This window comes from Palaemon carinicauda, unplaced genomic scaffold, assembly GCF_036898095.1.
Source record: "Palaemon carinicauda isolate YSFRI2023 unplaced genomic scaffold, ASM3689809v2 scaffold134, whole genome shotgun sequence".
NCBI lineage: Eukaryota > Metazoa > Arthropoda > Malacostraca > Decapoda > Palaemonidae > Palaemon > Palaemon carinicauda.
This window is the reverse complement of record NW_027168860.1, coordinates 107,710-125,746: the sequence shown is the minus strand read 5'-3', so window position 1 is coordinate 125,746 and position 18,037 is coordinate 107,710. Positions and strand designations below refer to the sequence as shown.

The 18,037-nt window shown below is 35.4% G+C and overlaps 1 protein-coding gene across 19 annotated transcripts in view; it reads left to right on the top strand.

Moving 5' to 3' along the window:
• Positions 1-18,037, top strand: part of Dscam1 (Down syndrome cell adhesion molecule 1) — a 236,095-nt gene that overhangs the window by 134,221 nt on the left and 83,837 nt on the right. For 3 of the 19 annotated variants that reach the window (XM_068367995.1, XM_068367983.1, XM_068367996.1), the window contains exon 9: positions 12,451-12,738. The exons of 9 other annotated variants lie outside the window; for them this stretch is intronic. In XM_068367995.1, the coding sequence (XP_068224096.1) occupies positions 12,451-12,738 (288 nt within the window). Of the gene's footprint in view, positions 1-6,457; positions 6,743-11,514; positions 11,803-11,991; positions 12,280-12,450; positions 12,739-13,652; positions 13,938-14,119; positions 14,408-14,913; positions 15,199-17,249; positions 17,535-18,037 lie in introns of all 19 variants that reach the window. 7 more of the 19 variants (XM_068367988.1, XM_068367991.1, XM_068367984.1 and 4 more) reach the window with 7 other exon arrangements.

The following is an 18,037-nucleotide window of genomic DNA, read 5'->3' as shown; positions in this document are numbered from 1 at the left end:
TATTGACATACACGGCCATATTATCCCAATACTACATTAGAGGGTAAGGACAATTGCAAGGAAAGAAAAGTGGATTTTTTTTAGTTTAAGGGTAGACGTCAACATTTAACTAGGTTTGAAAGAGAAGCAACATGAAGGACTTGGAAGGTTGTAAGAAGTAGTAATGTGCAGTATAAGGCAATTGGTAATTTTGATTTGGTGGGCTTTTGAATTTATAGATATCCGAGTCTTAGAAGGAGAGTAAGAAATCGTAGCTCGAAGTCTCTTCTGATTTTATTTTTCGTCTGGTAAAGCATCATGATCAAAGGATAGGTTGGGGATGTCTGTATTATCAGTCTGTGTTCACAAGGTTAAAAGGCTGAATTACTATGATACGTGCATTTGCTCATCCCATAATTTATAAACGTTTCATTGTCCCGGGGTACACAATCCTTTAAGTATAAGTATATATTGATATTACTGATTGCAAGTACAGTAGTGTGGTGTTGTGATGTTCTTTTTGCAGATAAAATTTTGAATCTTGATTAACTTCCCAGTACCATTATTTTTTAAGGGAAACTAACATGATTTTAGCAGAACGTTTCTCAAAAACAATCTTGCTATATTTTTCCCCCAGCAATTCCTGTCATCATGCCCTTTATGATACCTCCCGAAAATTTTGAAGGCGTATCTATTCAAGTACTTTGCACGTTGCTATCTGGCGACGATCCCATAACATTGTACTGGCTTAGAGATGGCATTAGCCTCAGTACGAAAAGCCTTGATGGCGCCACAGTAACCCCTGTTAACTCGAGAACGTCAATGCTGGCCATTCCTAGCTTGAGCCAACATCACTCCGGAGAATACACTTGCGTTGCCACCAACCGTGCTGGCCAAGCCAAACACAGTGTTACACTGACTGTCCTAGGTATTTTTTATAATGTACAGGATTTTAGTTGTTGAATGCATCTTTTATCTTCTGCTTTTTATTAATTAGCTTTCTGTGTTTTTGTTTGTACCTAGTTCATCACTAATCCTATGTATTCAAGGAGATTCCTTCTTGCAGGAACAATCAATCTCAAGGATTGCACTCAAACATGTTTAGGTAGATTGGGCCTCACTGTAAAGCATCCGCTGTAGATTATATCCATTGAACATATGGTGGAAGTAGTTATTTCGATCACAGAAGTATGAATGTCAAACCTATGACTTTGATTGTTAGGTCTGTTGGGTCTTACATCATGCAAGTACTGTAGAGTATTTGTAGTGCGTAAATAATGAGAACGATTTGTTTCACATTTTTGTCAGTCCCACCTCGCATCATCCCCTTCCAATTTGAGGAGCACATAAAAGCTGGAAGCCTTGTGCAAGTTATCTGCGTGGTAGGAGAAGGGGATTCCCCAATTGACATACGTTGGACCCTCCACGGGGAGGAGGTTCGCCCCAAGCTTGGCATTTTTACACAGCGAGTGGGCGAGAGGACGTCTATTTTGAGTATTGACCAAGCTGGCTCTGAACACCGTGGATCGTACACATGCTTGGCCTCGAACCATGCTGGTCGAACCAATCATACTGAAACGCTTTGGGTCAATGGTATGACTGCCATTGGGCTGACTGTAACAGTCGCTTTAGAAGATTATGTACTGTATTATGCTTGCTGTTGAATTAACTGCTTGTGGAACTCTTAAATAATTTTGGTGCATAGTTTTTTGTTTCTTTATTATACTCTACAGCTTCTCTTGATAGTACTTGTGTTCATTTCATAATGTTGAGGATACTATGAACTTTTAAAATACAAATGGATATTGTTCAGGTTTCTTGTAATTACAGGAATTTAGAAATTTTGAAATGTATAGCAGAGATTATTTTCCTGTGGTTAGTGATGATGTGCTAATACAAGTTTACATGCTTGCAATATATCCATAGATTCTAATTGAATGCAAATGACTACTTGCCTGTCCACACTAACATAGTTTCTTCCTTCATATAATTATCTGAACAGTATGCAGTCATTTACCTGCTCTTTCCCTTTCTTTCGCCATCACATATTTTTAGGGGAATTTGTATGATAGCAATACTTCTTATTCTATCCCCATACACACTTCTTAAACTGTCATTTTTTATTCAAATTATTATATAAACCCTTTACTGCACTTCTCTTAATTCTCTTTTTACACCTTGATTCTATCGATTTTATTTCTCATCTATTTTCCATATAAATATTCTATAAATATTTGATATATTGCATCTTTAAAGACACTTTGAATTCCAGTATTCCACACCTCTTAGACTCAGTACCCTACTCATTTTTGTTATGCATCATCTGTTATGTACATGTTAATCAAAAGAAATTTGGCCCATTTGTTCTCCAAATGTGATCAAGAGGAAAATTATCCACTCATTAATATAGTAATATAGATTTCATGATGCTAGAGTCATTGTGACATATGTAAAATATCACTCGCTGCATCTTTTAAAAAAACAGCATTAAAATATTGACACTTAAACAGACTTTATAAAGAGTAATTGTATTGCCTGACATAATGTTTTGGAAAAACAAGGTTTGTTTATGTAGTATTTGCATTTTCAGGGGCTCGAATTTATTAATGAAATGAGATTATCAGTTGACAGTTTTAAAAAAGCAAATTGTGAATTCCCTACAGATAATACAAAAGATCAGTATTCGTGTTGGTTTTTTATATAAAACTAGAAAATAGCAGTCCTCTTTGTATTTGAATGACTAGCTGTTATGTAGCATTTAAACGCATGACTCTCTGTTGTAGAATATGTTTGATGAAATTTTGTGAAGATCTCTACATACTATATATATATATATTTTTTGTATTTAAGTTAACCCATCCTTAACCTGCAGCAAAAAAAAAAAAATACGCCCTGTTCGCTAATTCCCAAGTCCTTTACGTAATTTTTTTTTTCAGCAAAACATAATCTGAGCTGTCACTTCGTATCAGGATTTATAAAGGAGTGATTCATGATTTTTGCCGATTGCTGATTTGTTTGAAACTGTCTTTGAGCTCTGGCTTCGTTTTATTGCGATCCCATACCTTAGCCTGTTTCTATCCACAATGTACGTGGTTCAGAAATGGTTTAGATATTTTTCGTTTTCTCTCTACAGCATTTATATGTTGTGGGCTTCTTTGTGTTTGTAACCGTTTTTAAAGATTTAGCTTTGCTTTTTATACAGAATTATTTTGCCCCTTTGCCTCTTCTTTGGAAATTGTCTCTGGAATTCGACGCAATAATGGTTATGCTGCACTCATTTGTCGCCACGAGTGTTCGCCTCATGAGTGCAGCTTGATATCCGAAGTATCGAAATGTAGATGAAGAATTACGGAAGTGAAAACAATATCTGGTGTATTTGGTAGTAGAGCATAGAAAGGTTGAAAGTCTGCCATGACGTTTGATAAGATACCCACAAAATCGTGAGAAAAGGGAAGGATAGGAAGACTGCATAAATGCCTGTTTAATTTTTACAGCATTTTTACTCTACTCTTGTATTTTAGCTGTAGATATAAATCCGAGGATGTATTCCAGCCACCGAATACAGATTTCCTATTTTTAAACGTTTGGGTAGAAGCCGCCTCTTGATTTTTTTTTTATACCTTTTACAGTTGCCATATTCTTCACTCTTGCATTTTTGAACCCCGTTTCCAGAACCACCGCAGATTCGGCCTTTTGAATTCGAACCGGAGCTTCTGTCTGGTTCTGACACTCAGCTCACCTGCTATGTCATTCATGGTGATGCTCCCCTACATATTTCATGGTACTTCCATGGTCAGGAAGTGTCCCATGTAATGGGAGTAAACACAATGAAATTGGGGAGTAAATCCAGTATTTTGAGCATTGAGCATGTGACACATGCTCACGCAGGTGATTACACATGCGTAGCGAACAACCGCGCAGGAGAAGACCGCTACAGCGCAACTCTAGTTGTTCATGGTAACTCTTAAAATAGACCTCTAAATTCTGGCTCTTGCCCATAATCTGAATGGGAGATATAAGTAGATGTTCTTATTGCTTGCTTGGTTTATTTATTTGTATAAAACCTTCAGTTGCAAAATCCTTAGCAAAAATTCCTCCTCCTCACCCCTTTTTCCAGTTCGCTAGCTATTAATCTGTTACCCTTTTATGCGTATTCACAATTTTGTTCAAAATTTTCACGTTGTGCGTTGATACCATAAATGAAAATATGGAGTATGCAATCATACCAACTTAATTATTGATGTAAAGACGTATATCTTATATGATATTTTCCATTTGATTAATATGCATAATAGATGAGAATTTTTCATAAGAACAGATTAAAGAAACTTTTTCTATTTGTATATGAATGTTGGTTTTTTGGATGTTTTTTGGAAAATTTTCAGGCCTTTAGTGGTAAGGTTGCCTTAACGTATTTGAATTTTGTTTTACTTAAGGCTTCAAAATGATTGGTTACTAGTTACTTAAACGTATTAGGCAATATATGGAAAGAAGAAACTAAAAAAAACATTTCTTAGCAAGGAATGAAGCCAACTAAAATTATTTGTTGCATGTGAAAGTATAGGCGGACATTTAGAAGTTAAGTCTGCAGTGAAAGTGATAATAAGGTTGAACAGATTATCTTTAAATGGGCACGCCGTAATTAAAGAGAATCACACCCAACAGATTTTGTAGACCTATGTTAGTTTAACTAATCGTCTTCTTTCTCCACACGAAAGTGAGGAACAATCATATTGGTTTAGTCAAATGAAAAAATAATGATTCTTGGTTACTTTTTTGTTATGATAGATTGAGCTGTGAAATTGGAGCATATTATAGACAGAGTATAATAAGTGGCAGACAAAAAATTCTAGTATGAAATTTATCATGTATTCCCTTTTTTATATTAGATATCCCATACATTTGGATATCATATAACAAATCGATTATTATTGGATAAAGGTGGATTATCTAAATTATTTACTGTTTCTCTAACTCTTATATACAACATTATTACAGACAAGATATAATTTATGAGTAGCATGATTAACATTACATCTTTAAAGTCTATACTCTTGATTATCATCTCTCCACAAAATTTTTGCATATTCCTTCACTAGAGTTCTTTCTTTAATGTTTGCATTTCAACTATGTAATATGAAAAATCTACACAACAATTGTCTTTCTTATCATTTACTGTAGCATTTCTCATTTGATGTTATAAATTAATGTCTAATATAATACTGATACGTAATGCCCTAGATATGAAATAAGTTGGAGAATTGAGCTGCCACTGCAACTGTTTTGAGCAAAGTGATAAGTTTATTGTGCATGCAGGTAAAAGAATGTATGCAACGTAATACAATTATACTCAATTTTTTTTTAATGAATCGCAATTGCACTGACTCTCAGCTGTGCCCTTTTAGCTCAAAAAAAGTTTCCTGCTACCTGATTGGTTAGAATGATCTTGACCAGCCAATCAGCGATCAGGAAACTTTTCCGAGCTAAAAGGGCACCCTGCGAGTCGGTGTAAATCTGTCTCGCTAAAAAGAATTGACTATCAGTAGACAGTTAAATATAAAGTTAAAATACTATAGAGATATAAAATGTAGTACTGTACAGTATGTAAGAGAATAAGTTCAGTATTGTCTGATCTGGAAGTGTTATGTGAGTAGTAAAATCAAGCTATTCTACTGTGGTTAAGCTGAATCATATTGGAAATTATTAACAAATTATTTATATCCCTCTGTGTAAGGGTGTATGATCAGTTGACTTAGATGGAAATTTGAAATTGGTCTTCTTATGACTAGAGGTAAGAAATACTTTAGATAGGATTTTTATTTGCATAAATTATCATTTTTAGTAGAATAATTCAAGAATATCCACAAAATTATAACCCATAAAATTTGTGCATCTTTTTATTGACCATGAATAAAGTATGGCACTGAGCTGCTTTTGTTTTGTTTGTATAGACATTCGTACAACAGTTGATATGATTTGTTTAAAGTCTGTTGCAGGGGCAGCTCGAAGCTTTTAACTCTGTTCTTAAATGTTCATATGTTCAACAGTGTGGTTGTATCACAGTGATATGAAGTACATACTGTATATGTAGAAAAGTAGGCTGTACTTCTTTTAGAAGTATTGATATATCATTCTTGTGTCATCCCGGAAAGTGGCATAAGTCCGAGAATTTACACTTAAACTGCCGTGTGATTTTCTACTCCTTTCATTTGACTGTATTGTTATACAGGTATTTAAACAATACTATGTAAAGGAAATGTCTACTGTAAGACAGAGCGGTGTTTGTAGTTTTGCCAGTGTCTGATGCCTTGTGTTTACAAGGTAAATCTGTCAGACTGAAGTGAGTTTAGGGAAGGCTCTCTCCATCAAAGCTTTCTTTTTAGAATATGGACTTTGACGGTATGTATTGAAACATTTGACCTGATGTGTTGTTTATTTCTATGACCATTAAAGAGAGGAAACATGATATGATTTACAGACCCGCCGAGAATCCGACCATTTTCCTTCGAGGGAGAGATAACGTCTGGGAAGGACACGCAGATAGTTTGCTATGTGACCGATGGTGACACACCCTTAACCATAAGATGGTACTTTCACGGTAGAGAAGTTTCACATATAATGGGTGTCAGTACTGTCAAGTTGGGGGCTCGGTCAAGCATCCTCTCAATCGAACATGTCACTCACGGACATTCAGGAGAATACACTTGCGTGGCGTCAAACCTAGCTGGGGAGGACAGGTCCTCAGCTTCTCTAGCCGTTCATGGTACTCATTATAAATGGCTTTAAAGTGATCAGGGATATGCTTCTTATTCTTTATTAGATATTGAATGCACTCTAATTAATCTCTTGTAGTCCTTGATATCTCCTAACTACTGTATTTCATCAGCTCTAACATTCATGAAGTTTCTCCCTTTCCCCAAAAAATATTTTTGAAACACCTTCAAATTTTCTTACATTAACTTAATGAATGTCCAACAAAATCGTGCAAGTAATCATTCTCACATTGTGTCTTCAAAATTCAGACCCTCCCGTCATCATGCCTTTCAACTTTGGTGACATGGATTTATTTGAAGGAGGCATCGCAACGGCTACTTGCGTTGTTGTCCGGGGAGGTTTGCCTCTTACTATCACGTGGACTTTTAACGGTGACCCGCTGCATTCCGATGACACACGCAAAGTTAATTATTTTGGAGACAGGACAAGCATCTTGACTATTGAGCCACTCAGTGATTTCCATAGGGGGATTTACGGATGCACGGTATTAAATCGAGCCGGAAGTAGCAAGTTAGACGCAGAATTAATCGTTCAGGGTACAGAACTGTTGTGTTCTTCCATTTCCCAGTATTGCGCATGTATACCAAATCCTGTGGTTAATTTTTTTGGGTTTTACATGTTTATTTCCATGAATAGTACTGTTATCAGCATCAGAATATACATTTCTCCAATTGATTACTGAACCCAGTTTTAACAGAAGTTCTCCGAGGAACGAGAATCCCGGTCAGTTGTTGTATGGTGAGACATAGCCAAATGGTACCATAATTAGATCTAAAAGCCATATAAATCGTCCTCCCTCTTAAATAGTGCAGTGTTATGATTGTGCAACTTTTTTTCTGCTGTGTATAGTAATGCTGTATTATATCATGCTTTAGTCATAGACATCTTCCTGTCCTTCCCTTTTGTTGTGATGTTCAATGGAAGTTCACTTAGCTTGGTTAAGTACGAGTGAATTAGAAGTTAAGGTCGGTTATTACGCATTTAATAGAATCAACAATGACAAGAAAATCCTTTTAATAAAGATATTTATATGCTTATTATATATATATATATATATATATATATATATATATATATATATATATATATATATATATATATATATATATATATATATATATATATATATATATATATATATATATATATATATATATATATATATATAAGTATATATATACTATATATATATAATGTATATATATATATATATTATATATATATCACACATATATATATATATATATATATATATATATATATATATATATATATATATCCAATTGAGAACAAAAAAAAATTAAATTTTTGGTAGCACATTTACCGAATTTCAAACAACTGTATGTTCATGACCTATAGTTGTTTCATTATTAACAAACCACTTTGGGTTATTGGGTTCAAATTCTGTGCTCAAGTTTTCTGTACACATACAGTATATTTTGTACGAAGATTCTCTTCCCAAACAGATATATAAAGATGAATGGTTAAGATGAAAAAGTGTAAAATCACGCAAGTAAACTCGCAAGTTGGAAGAATCTATAGATATTGACTATATGCTTAGAACCACTCTCTCTCTCTCTCTCTCTCTCTCTCTCTCTCTCTCTCTCTCTCTCTCTCTCTCTCTCTCTCTCTTTTATTATTTCATTCTCCTTTTATTGTTCTATTTATTAAACACCATAGTTTCTAGACAATTTAGAGCATTTGTTAGGTTTTGCTTATGAATTCTAAAGTCAGAAGTCGATGATTTCTGTGCAATGTTTTTGTCTCAATATCTGTCTTAACGACTCTGTACTGTATGCAGATTCTCATTATGCCTTCTTTCTACTTAGTAAAGTACTCTATACTATAGAATACTGTAACAAAAATAAATGACATATCCTTCAAGTGGTTTCTAGTTCTGTACAAATTGCTGTCATTTTAGGACTGGTAGAATATGCCACGGAATTGACGTTTACAGTTCACAGCTGAAGACTTATTTGTACGTACACAAGAGACATTTTCGTGTCTGTTTAATTGAGTGTGTGTATGCTTGATCATCCTGAATATACGAGTGGTAACAGCAGAATTATATTTTATGTGCTGCAAAATTCAGTATAAATACTTCTTGCAGTATTCTTTTCTCTTTCAAGGAATTGTACAAAAGAACTTTTACAAGTTAAATGGATAAGCAACTTATTTATTAACATTTTCCTACTCTTTAGCTCACATAGATTGGATATTTTTCTACACTTTTTTTTATATTTTAAGTGACTGTTTACTATTAAACAAACATTTTGTAGTCATGCAAGTTACATTCATTATTTTAGGGCACATGAAGGTTACCAAATCTTTTTTTTTGTTATCAAGGGCTATAGTAAGACAGTAGTGAATTTGTTCAGACGCTTATATGAGTATTTTATCCATATTCATATTTTAGGTAAAGTATTTTTCCTAACATTTTCAATAATATTCTTGTTGGTTTTATAAAGAAATGTATACAATATTCGCATATATCCTTTGGGGATATTTGGGGAAATCTGCCCGGTAGGAATCTTCCAACATAATCATATGGAATCACAGCCACTAAAGTTCTACCTATCTACTGTTAAATATTAAAACCACTTATTTCACTAAATTATTTTTCTTTATTATTGCTCCTCAATTTAGTGTCAGCCATTTGCAGTCGCTAAAGCTGATTGGTGGTAGTTTTATGTCTATGCTATTTCCGGTCTGTTTGGTGGCTTTATTATCAGCCTAGTACCTAAAAAGAACAGGCACTGAAGGAATGAAATATATATATTCTTCATCTTTGATATTTTGATTATTTGAACACAACGGATGTGTACATTGCTTGTGTAGAATGAGACTTAATCTATGGCATGAAGCTGCTAGCAATGGCTTGTTTATTCTTCCATGATTGCCCCACCTTATGTGGGACACGCATTCTAGGACTGGCAGCCCCACAGCAAGGGTTGATATGAACTACCGTATATAGGTGGGATACTTATAATCAGGACAGAATGAAACTAATAAATGTGATGAATGTGATAAATCTCGTATGCCCTGTGATGCATTAGGAAAAAGACAACTTAACTTACCTGTTTTGACTGCTGCAAAACAAAGCACGGTATGCACCTATCATCATGATTCGAGAAACACAGCAAACACCGGTTAAAGCTTTCACTGGAGATAACTTTGTCAAGGGTTAAAATTCTTTAAGAATGGTCTGAGTAGTGTTGACCAAATGTTTGGTAGGTAGAATCTTTGTTTGGCTGATAATTCTGTAGTATTACGTGTGGTTCTTTTGGTGCGGGGAATGCATTGCTTGTTAAAAGCAGTGACTGAATGATTCGTGATAACTCCACTTACACAGATTGCATTCACAGAAAGCTACTAAAGCCCTGTCCACGCGATCGAGCATGCCCGACAGGCAAAGAGTGATACCAGTCCACAATACTTAGTGAAAATGAGGGTTGATGACGTCAGAAGCGGGAAAACTAAAGGCAGGGATCGGGCAACACTGTATGATGCCAGATCCTGGTCTGTGATTTTCCCGCTTCTGACGTCATTAACCCTCATTCTTACTAACTATTGTGGCCTGGTATCACCGTTTGCCCGTCGGGCATGCTCGATCGTGTGGACAGGGCTTAATACTGGTTGCATAGCATTTCTACATTAGGACAGTGTGCTCTTATTTTGTAACTAATAGTAGACATGCATTTATAGTACATTAGTGATTACTTTCTTATGAAAATACTCTGTGGTAGTTTCATGTAATTAAACTTCAACGCAAAATATTTAGGTATTTTTGGAGATGACTAGAAAATTACAGCATTCTACAATTTTAAGATAATAGTTATTTGAATTTACTAGGTTGTTACACTGTTTAGAATTTAGAATTGCCTTTATTAGTAATTTTTTTTAAAGTCATTATATAAATTGCCACACTTGCTAAATATTTACAATGTAGTCATGTGAAAAACACAAAAAAAAATGATTCTGTAACAAGTGGTGTAATTAATGGTATGATTTACTACTCATTCAATGTATTTGTGCTCTGTATGTATTGTATATGCTGTTTTATACCATACTGTATATGTATGTATGCATTTATGTAAAGTGTCAAATTTTGAGTGTATGTAAACATTAGATATGCAGTACATGAAGTTTTACATGTTTATATGCTATAAAATATTAATGTCTGTCTGTGTGTGTGTGTGGTAGATGTTTAGCTAGGTTTCACGGTATTCTGTTTAACACAGCTTACTGCTTTTTTTTACAACAAAGCTATATTAAACTTACAGAACCACCTATGATAATACCAGTGACTTTTGGTGACTTTGAGGTGTACGAGGGTGATGCAGTGCAGGCGAGCTGCATGGCTCGTAAAGGTGATTTGCCAATGACATTTCTGTGGCTGTTGCGAGGGACTCTTATTTCTCCTTCGGAGGATGTGCGAATCGTGAATCTCGGTTCTCGAAACAGTCTTCTCTCCATTAGTAGCGTGGAAGCTCGTCACCAGGGCATATACATTTGTGAGGTCACAAATGCTGCCGGAACTGCGCAGTATGCTGCAGAACTAAAAGTCAATGGTACTTCATTCACTAGGGTATTAGAATGCCGAGAATGTGCATCTTTAGGATGACGATAGGCATTATGTCCTTTTAGTTCCATCCTCAATACTTTTGAAGTGCTGTACTGTAGTTGTCCCCTTAATTTATAGTAGTATTGCATTGTATAGTACCATGTAAAATAACTGAATCCTTTGATTTTCACTTACAGAACCACCCCAGATTTTACCAATAGACTTTGGCTCAGAAACATTTAACGAAGGTGACCTCGCTCAGGCTAACTGCGTGCTACGTAAAGGCGATTTGCCAGTTACCTTCCAATGGATTTTTAATGACAGGCCCCTTTTAGCATCTGATAGTGTAGACATTTTGAATGTTGGAGGAAGAACAAGCCTTTTAACATTGAACCCTATCCACGGTCATCACCAGGGAAATTTTACTTGCATAGCAACGAATAATGCGGGAACTGCCAGTATGGTAGCTGCTATAAGTGTGAATGGTACTTATATGATGAGATTTTGGAGAAATATTCAGTAGGATGCAGTGGGATTATGTTTGCACAACTAATTTGTTGGTGGTAAACAGGCACATGTTTGGCACAGCTTTTTTCCCTTTTTGGTACTTGGTGCTTCTCTCTGCTCCTTTAAGTAAGCTATTAACTAACAAAAATTTAAAAACTTTATTACAGAGCCCCCTCAACTATTACCTATAAACTTTGGGGAACCCACATTTTTTGAGGGAGATTCGGCCACGGCCGCTTGCGTACTACTTAAAGGTAATCGCCCCGTGAATATTAAATGGAAGTTTCAAGGAACAGAGCTCCATGAATCACGTGAAGTTCAGATTCATAGGCTTGGAAGCATAATTAGCATCCTGGCACTTGATCCTGTGCTAGCTCACCATCAAGGACTTTACAGTTGTAGTGCTACAAATAATGCTGGAACATCTGAAGTTGAAGCACAACTTAAAGTTAATGGTATAAAACAAAAAATACAAGGATGATGTGGGGATCAATTATTAATATTTCTATGGCATATCTCTGATACTAGCTTAATGCTGTACTAACTTTACGAATCCTCTCCCTGTTCCTTGTGTTGCAAATGCTCTAGTTGTAAAGCAAAGGCATCTTCTTTTTTTTTTATTGCAGAACCACCTGAGCTCTTGCCGATAGATTTTGGGTTAGAAGCGTTCTATGAAGGAGACTTAGCCCAGGCCAGCTGTAGGCTTCGAAAGGGAGATGAGCCTGTAATGATTAGGTGGCTCTTAAATGATGTTGAATTAGTTAATTCAGACAGCACTCAAATTAACAGTCTCGGAAGCAGAACAAGTGTCCTAACTCTAGACCCCATTCGTGCCCATCATCAAGGCAACTATAGTTGTAGCGCAACAAATGACGCGGGTGTCGTTAAAGTTTCAGCAACTCTTATAGTTAATGGTATAGTGTTAATAACTATTCAAGCTAATGGTTTTATAATTTGGGGCACTAAAACATAGTATTAATCCTCACAGGTTTCCCTCTTACTTCTTATGATTGTCTTCTCCCTGTTCCTTTTGATTAGCTTGGCCGAAGTAATGTTTTGCATACTTGTAGAGTATCCTGCATGCTTGGGGACTACTGTGGGATGAATGCTCATGGAAAAGAGGTTATTATAATGGAGAATGTGATGTAAAATGTTCCTTTTACATTTTGCAATTTCCAGGATGATGGGCTAGAATTGATAGATATTCCTTTATGAACTATGGACGTTGTATTGCGACTTTTGGAAACTGTGGTACTAAGCACATTTAGGCAATTGACAATCTATACAACTAGTTATATAACTAGTTATCTGTAATTCTCACTTCATATCTACTACGATCCTTAATCATTTCAAGTATAAAAATGAGAACCAGAGTATGACTATAGGCTGGTAAAATTTTATATAAAAAATATACTGTGTTAATGAATCTTCAATAAAGGTTTGAGGGATGGTAAAATAAATTTCACAAAAAAAAAAAATAAACAGTAAGTGCTACTGAAATAAATGACATGACTAAACCATTGATTATGTATTCTGTTATTTTAAAAGTGTGTCACTTCATATATTTCATATTTTCACAGTCTAGTTGCAGTTAGTTTTTAATTAGGTGCCAAATACAACTTGTAGTTTTCTCACAATCAATTGAAATGGACTCATCTAATAGTTGTAAGTATGTTTATATACAGTATCTGATCATCCACGTTCTAAAATTGATGTGTTCTGTGTATGCATACAATGAGCATTTATTTCGATTCGCATACTGCACAATGCCATTGTAATTGTTTTAATTCTGGCTTTTGAAAAAACAGTAAAGAAATTTATCTTGCAGATCCTCCTCAGTTATTACCTATAGACTTTGGATCTGAAGCGTATAATGAGGGGGACTTGGCACAAGTGATTTGCGTACTGCGAAAGGGTGACCGTCCACTAAGCATCAACTGGTTATTGAATGGCAAAGAACTCATCAGCTCTGCTGATGTAGAGATTGTCAATTTGGGAAGCAGTAGTGTTTTGAGATTAGATCCTCTTCGAGCTCATCATCAAGGGATGTACACTTGTACTGCCAAAAACTCGGCTGGAATAAGCCAGAGAGAAGCATACTTGATTGTAAATGGTACAAAGGAAGTTTACGAAGCTGGTGGACATAGGGTACTGACGTGATAGATTCTTTAAAACGGCTTCTCTTTTGATTTATGATAGCTAGGCAAATTATCTCCCTGTTCCTCTCAATTGCTTTTCAGAAGCCTGTTCATTTAAAAAAATTCATCCAAAGGAACTTTATTATTTTCTTTACAGAACCGCCCCAAATTTTACCCGTAGATTTTGAAGCCGATACCTTCTTTGAAGGAGACATGGCTCAAGCTAATTGTATGCTTCGTAAAGGGGACCGCCCAGTTCAGTTTGTGTGGCTGTATAATGGGAAAGAACTTGTTAGTACAGTTGATACAGAGATTTCTAGTGTGGGTAGTAGAAGCAGCATCCTTACTCTTGACCCAGTTCGAGCTCATCACCAAGGAAATTACACTTGTAGTGTCATTAATAAAGCCGGAAAGGCTGAGTACACCACGTCTATTACCGTCAATGGTATATGAAAGGTTTTTGTTTAATGGGAGCTTGCTCATACAGTACCTTCATGCTCTTTACCCTCAGTTATGAAAGATTAACACCTTGCATTCATAGCTGAACAGGAAATCTGTAATAAACATGAATGAATTACTGTATGTTTTAAGTTTTTTTCAAATGTTTCAAGTATTAAAAAAGGGATAATTAAACCCCCTTATCCATTTCAAGATGTGAAATTCATGTTTATTACATATTTTCGTAATCCTTAACCACTTTTTAATGCTTAGTGTATTCTGTTCATATGAGAGAGGTTCATTAATTGCATTTTTTTTTTAAACTTCTAACATGGAAACGAGATGTCTGTTTTAGGCCTCTTTAATATGGACAGCACTTCCACATGAAGCTGCCCTAGGGCTCTGGTTATGCTCGATGCTATTTTAAACTTTTATTTCCCTCATGAACTGTCTCCTTGTTCCTCTATGTACTACAGTAACTGAAGATGAAAACACAATATGTTCCTTTTGCAGAAGGACCACACTTGATTCCAATTGATTTTGGTGAGTCTGATTTTTATGAGGGCGATTTCGCCCAAGCCAACTGTGTCCTGCAAAAGGGTGATCGTCCCGTTAATATGACCTGGGTCTTCAATGGTGTTATTCTACAGTCCGGTCATGGGATACAAATTGATCAGATTGGCAAATCGAGTATCTTGACCCTGGATTCCGTACAAGGAAAACACCAGGGAACTTATACTTGTATAGCCTCCAACAATGTGGGAGAAGAGAAGGTGTCTGCCACTTTGACCATAAATGGTATCTGGTGCTGCTTTTTTAATGTTTCTTTGATTTTTTTATACTTTGAGTGGCATTGATAAAAGGGTTTCACAATCTTTGGTGCTGGAAAAAAAAAAAAACCACCCCGGAACACACAAATCCTCTGACAGTATCTCCTTGTTCCTCAGCAAATGAGATTTATACATTCTCAGATGTGTTTTCATATACACTTGATGATTTTATAGCATTGCGTTTGTTTGGAGATTCAGTGCTTTTAGAGAGTTGCTTTAAAGGTCCATGTAGAACGGACCAGTAGCTCTCACTCTCTCCCTCTCTCTCTCTCTCTGTCTTGTCTGTCTCTCTCTCTCTCAGTTAACCTGTTGATGGTAGACATTGACATGTTTTTCTTTTTTTAATTTTTTGAAGAAATTTTACTCTGCTTTCAGAAAAAGCTATCTTGTACAGGTATATAGTCCTTACTTTCATATATATGTACGTTATATATGTGTACTTTATATGAATATGCATCACCTACTCCAGTAAAAAAGCTTTCAATTCTATGATCAAGCAAAGGATGCTTTATTGCTTTAGATTTCAGTTTTATTTAGCTGCCTGCTTTCATTGTTGATCAGTTTTTAATTTATGTGGAAGATGGGGGAGAATGAAAGTGTGCCTGGTATATTATTGTATATTTCAGTGTGAAAGATAAAGTGTCTAACAAAATCTCCTTCATGTATATGATTTGATAAACTTGGTTTTATGCAGTTCATTATAGGAAGGTTAAAGTTTTGCCTTAATTTTTTTTTTCATCATCATTCTAAAGGGTAGGAAGTAGTTTGTATTAAATGCTTATTTCGACCCACCATACTTGCTGAGTGGGTCGTTACAAAGGCGATCAAGAAGACTACTGTTCAGATGAAATCAAAGGGGTCTCTAAAAGTAAAATGATTAATCTCAATTCAAAATCTGCCTGACTTCAAACCCTGATAGTTTTTAAGATCAACTTCCAAAATATGATTGTGTTTTGTATACAGTATTCATTCCTCCTATTATTTTTTTTTCATGAATTTTTAAAGTAAATACAAAGAGCAATAGTTGCCTTGTCTTAGCAGTTTTTTTACTATAGTACAGTATTTTTGAAATCTTGACTATAGTTTTTTATGTAGTAAAGACATTGTCTTTGAAATAAATGTGTTTCAGGCCTTAATATAATAAATACTATTAATTTCCAAGTGCAGGACTGTGATTCACCTAGCTAATAAAAGCCTGTATATTACAATTTGTATTATTTGCTTTGTGTATGGATAAGAATATTGGCTCTAGCAAAACAAAAACTCATACACAGAATTTTCTTTTTCGTCTGGACATGGAATTAGTATTTGTGTTCGATCTTAACCCTTTTGTAAATAAGTACAAGCAGTTATTAAACACCTAATTTATAAAGCTTATCCTTAGAACTTTGTCTCCTGTATGGGCAAATCAAGATTTATCAATTTCTTATACAGTAATACTAAGGTTGCGAAGTGTAGTTTTACGATAGCTCGTAAATGCAGAAAACGTCAAAACAAAAACATGAAATCGCTCCCCAGTTAAGTATTCCCATAAAACTTAAAATCATTAACTTGTTTTTATTGATTTTCAGTCAAGGTGAAGTCAGGTAGACATTTGGAATATAGTGCAAAAGCTATTTTTGAATAACGAAAGTTTTGCTAGGGAGTGTTGGGCCTTTTTTCCCCTCTTGGAAATGTAAATATGTAGCTTAACATTTCATGTAGACAGCACTAACAAAATGCTCTTTATGGTACAGTGATTGGCCTCTTCATTTTTTAAAACTCAATTTCATGATAGCTTCTACCTCTTCTTAAATGCTGTTCTTCGCCCAGCATTAATCACATTAATACCCAGCATCTTGTCATCAGTTCATCCGTGCTTGTGCTTCTTCTTCATTTTATTTTCTCACATGATTTGCATTCTCAGGTCACTGTATAATGCCATCGATGTTCTCATCCATCACAAATCATCACTCATTCAATAAAAGGCTTTTGGTTATTTACGAGCAAGAATTTCATCTTCGCCCCATACCTTTCCAGTTCCACCAGATATACAGCCTTTTGAATTCCCTGAGACTGCGGGACTGGAAGGTGCTTTCACTCAAGTTGTCTGCGTGGTAGCTACCGGGGACGCTCCTATGAACATTTCCTGGCTGTATAATGGTGGCAGTCAACTCCCACTGGGCACTGACTCACTGACCATTGGCGAGAGAACCTCTATACTCACCATTGCTAGCATCTCGTGGCTACATAGTGGCGATTATGAATGCCTTGCTCAGAATAATGCTGGAAAAGCCTCCTTTGTAGCTGAACTTTTAGTCCAGGGTACGAAAGACTGTATGCTTTTCACAAGGTCTGAGCTACTTGGAAGCCGAGAAAGATAGGAGATAGCGGAAAAGTGCAGTACCGTATTTACTGTGATTGGCTTTGTTCTCGTAACGTATTTAAATATTTGATTAGTTTTATGGGCAGGTTTTTTATTTTCTTTTTGTCAATAACATTACGGTAATGCTTTTATTTGGTAAGAAAGTGGGAGGAATTCCTCCGTTATGAATTTGAACTAGTGGATACAGCCATTTTAAAGGTTAATCTTAATCCATAGAATAGTGTAGAATTAAATTTCAAAGTTATGCAAAAAGACTCCATGCAGCTCAGTATCCTTAAGCTTTAAGCTTTTATGATACCTAACTAACAAAACATCTGTCTCTGGTTTCGGCTGCCCTCTTTATTAATCAAGTAAAGGAGCTGTCCCAAGGATACGTGAACACAACGAAGCGTCTCTTTAATTAAAACATAAATTAACATAGTTATAATCTTAAAACAAGTTT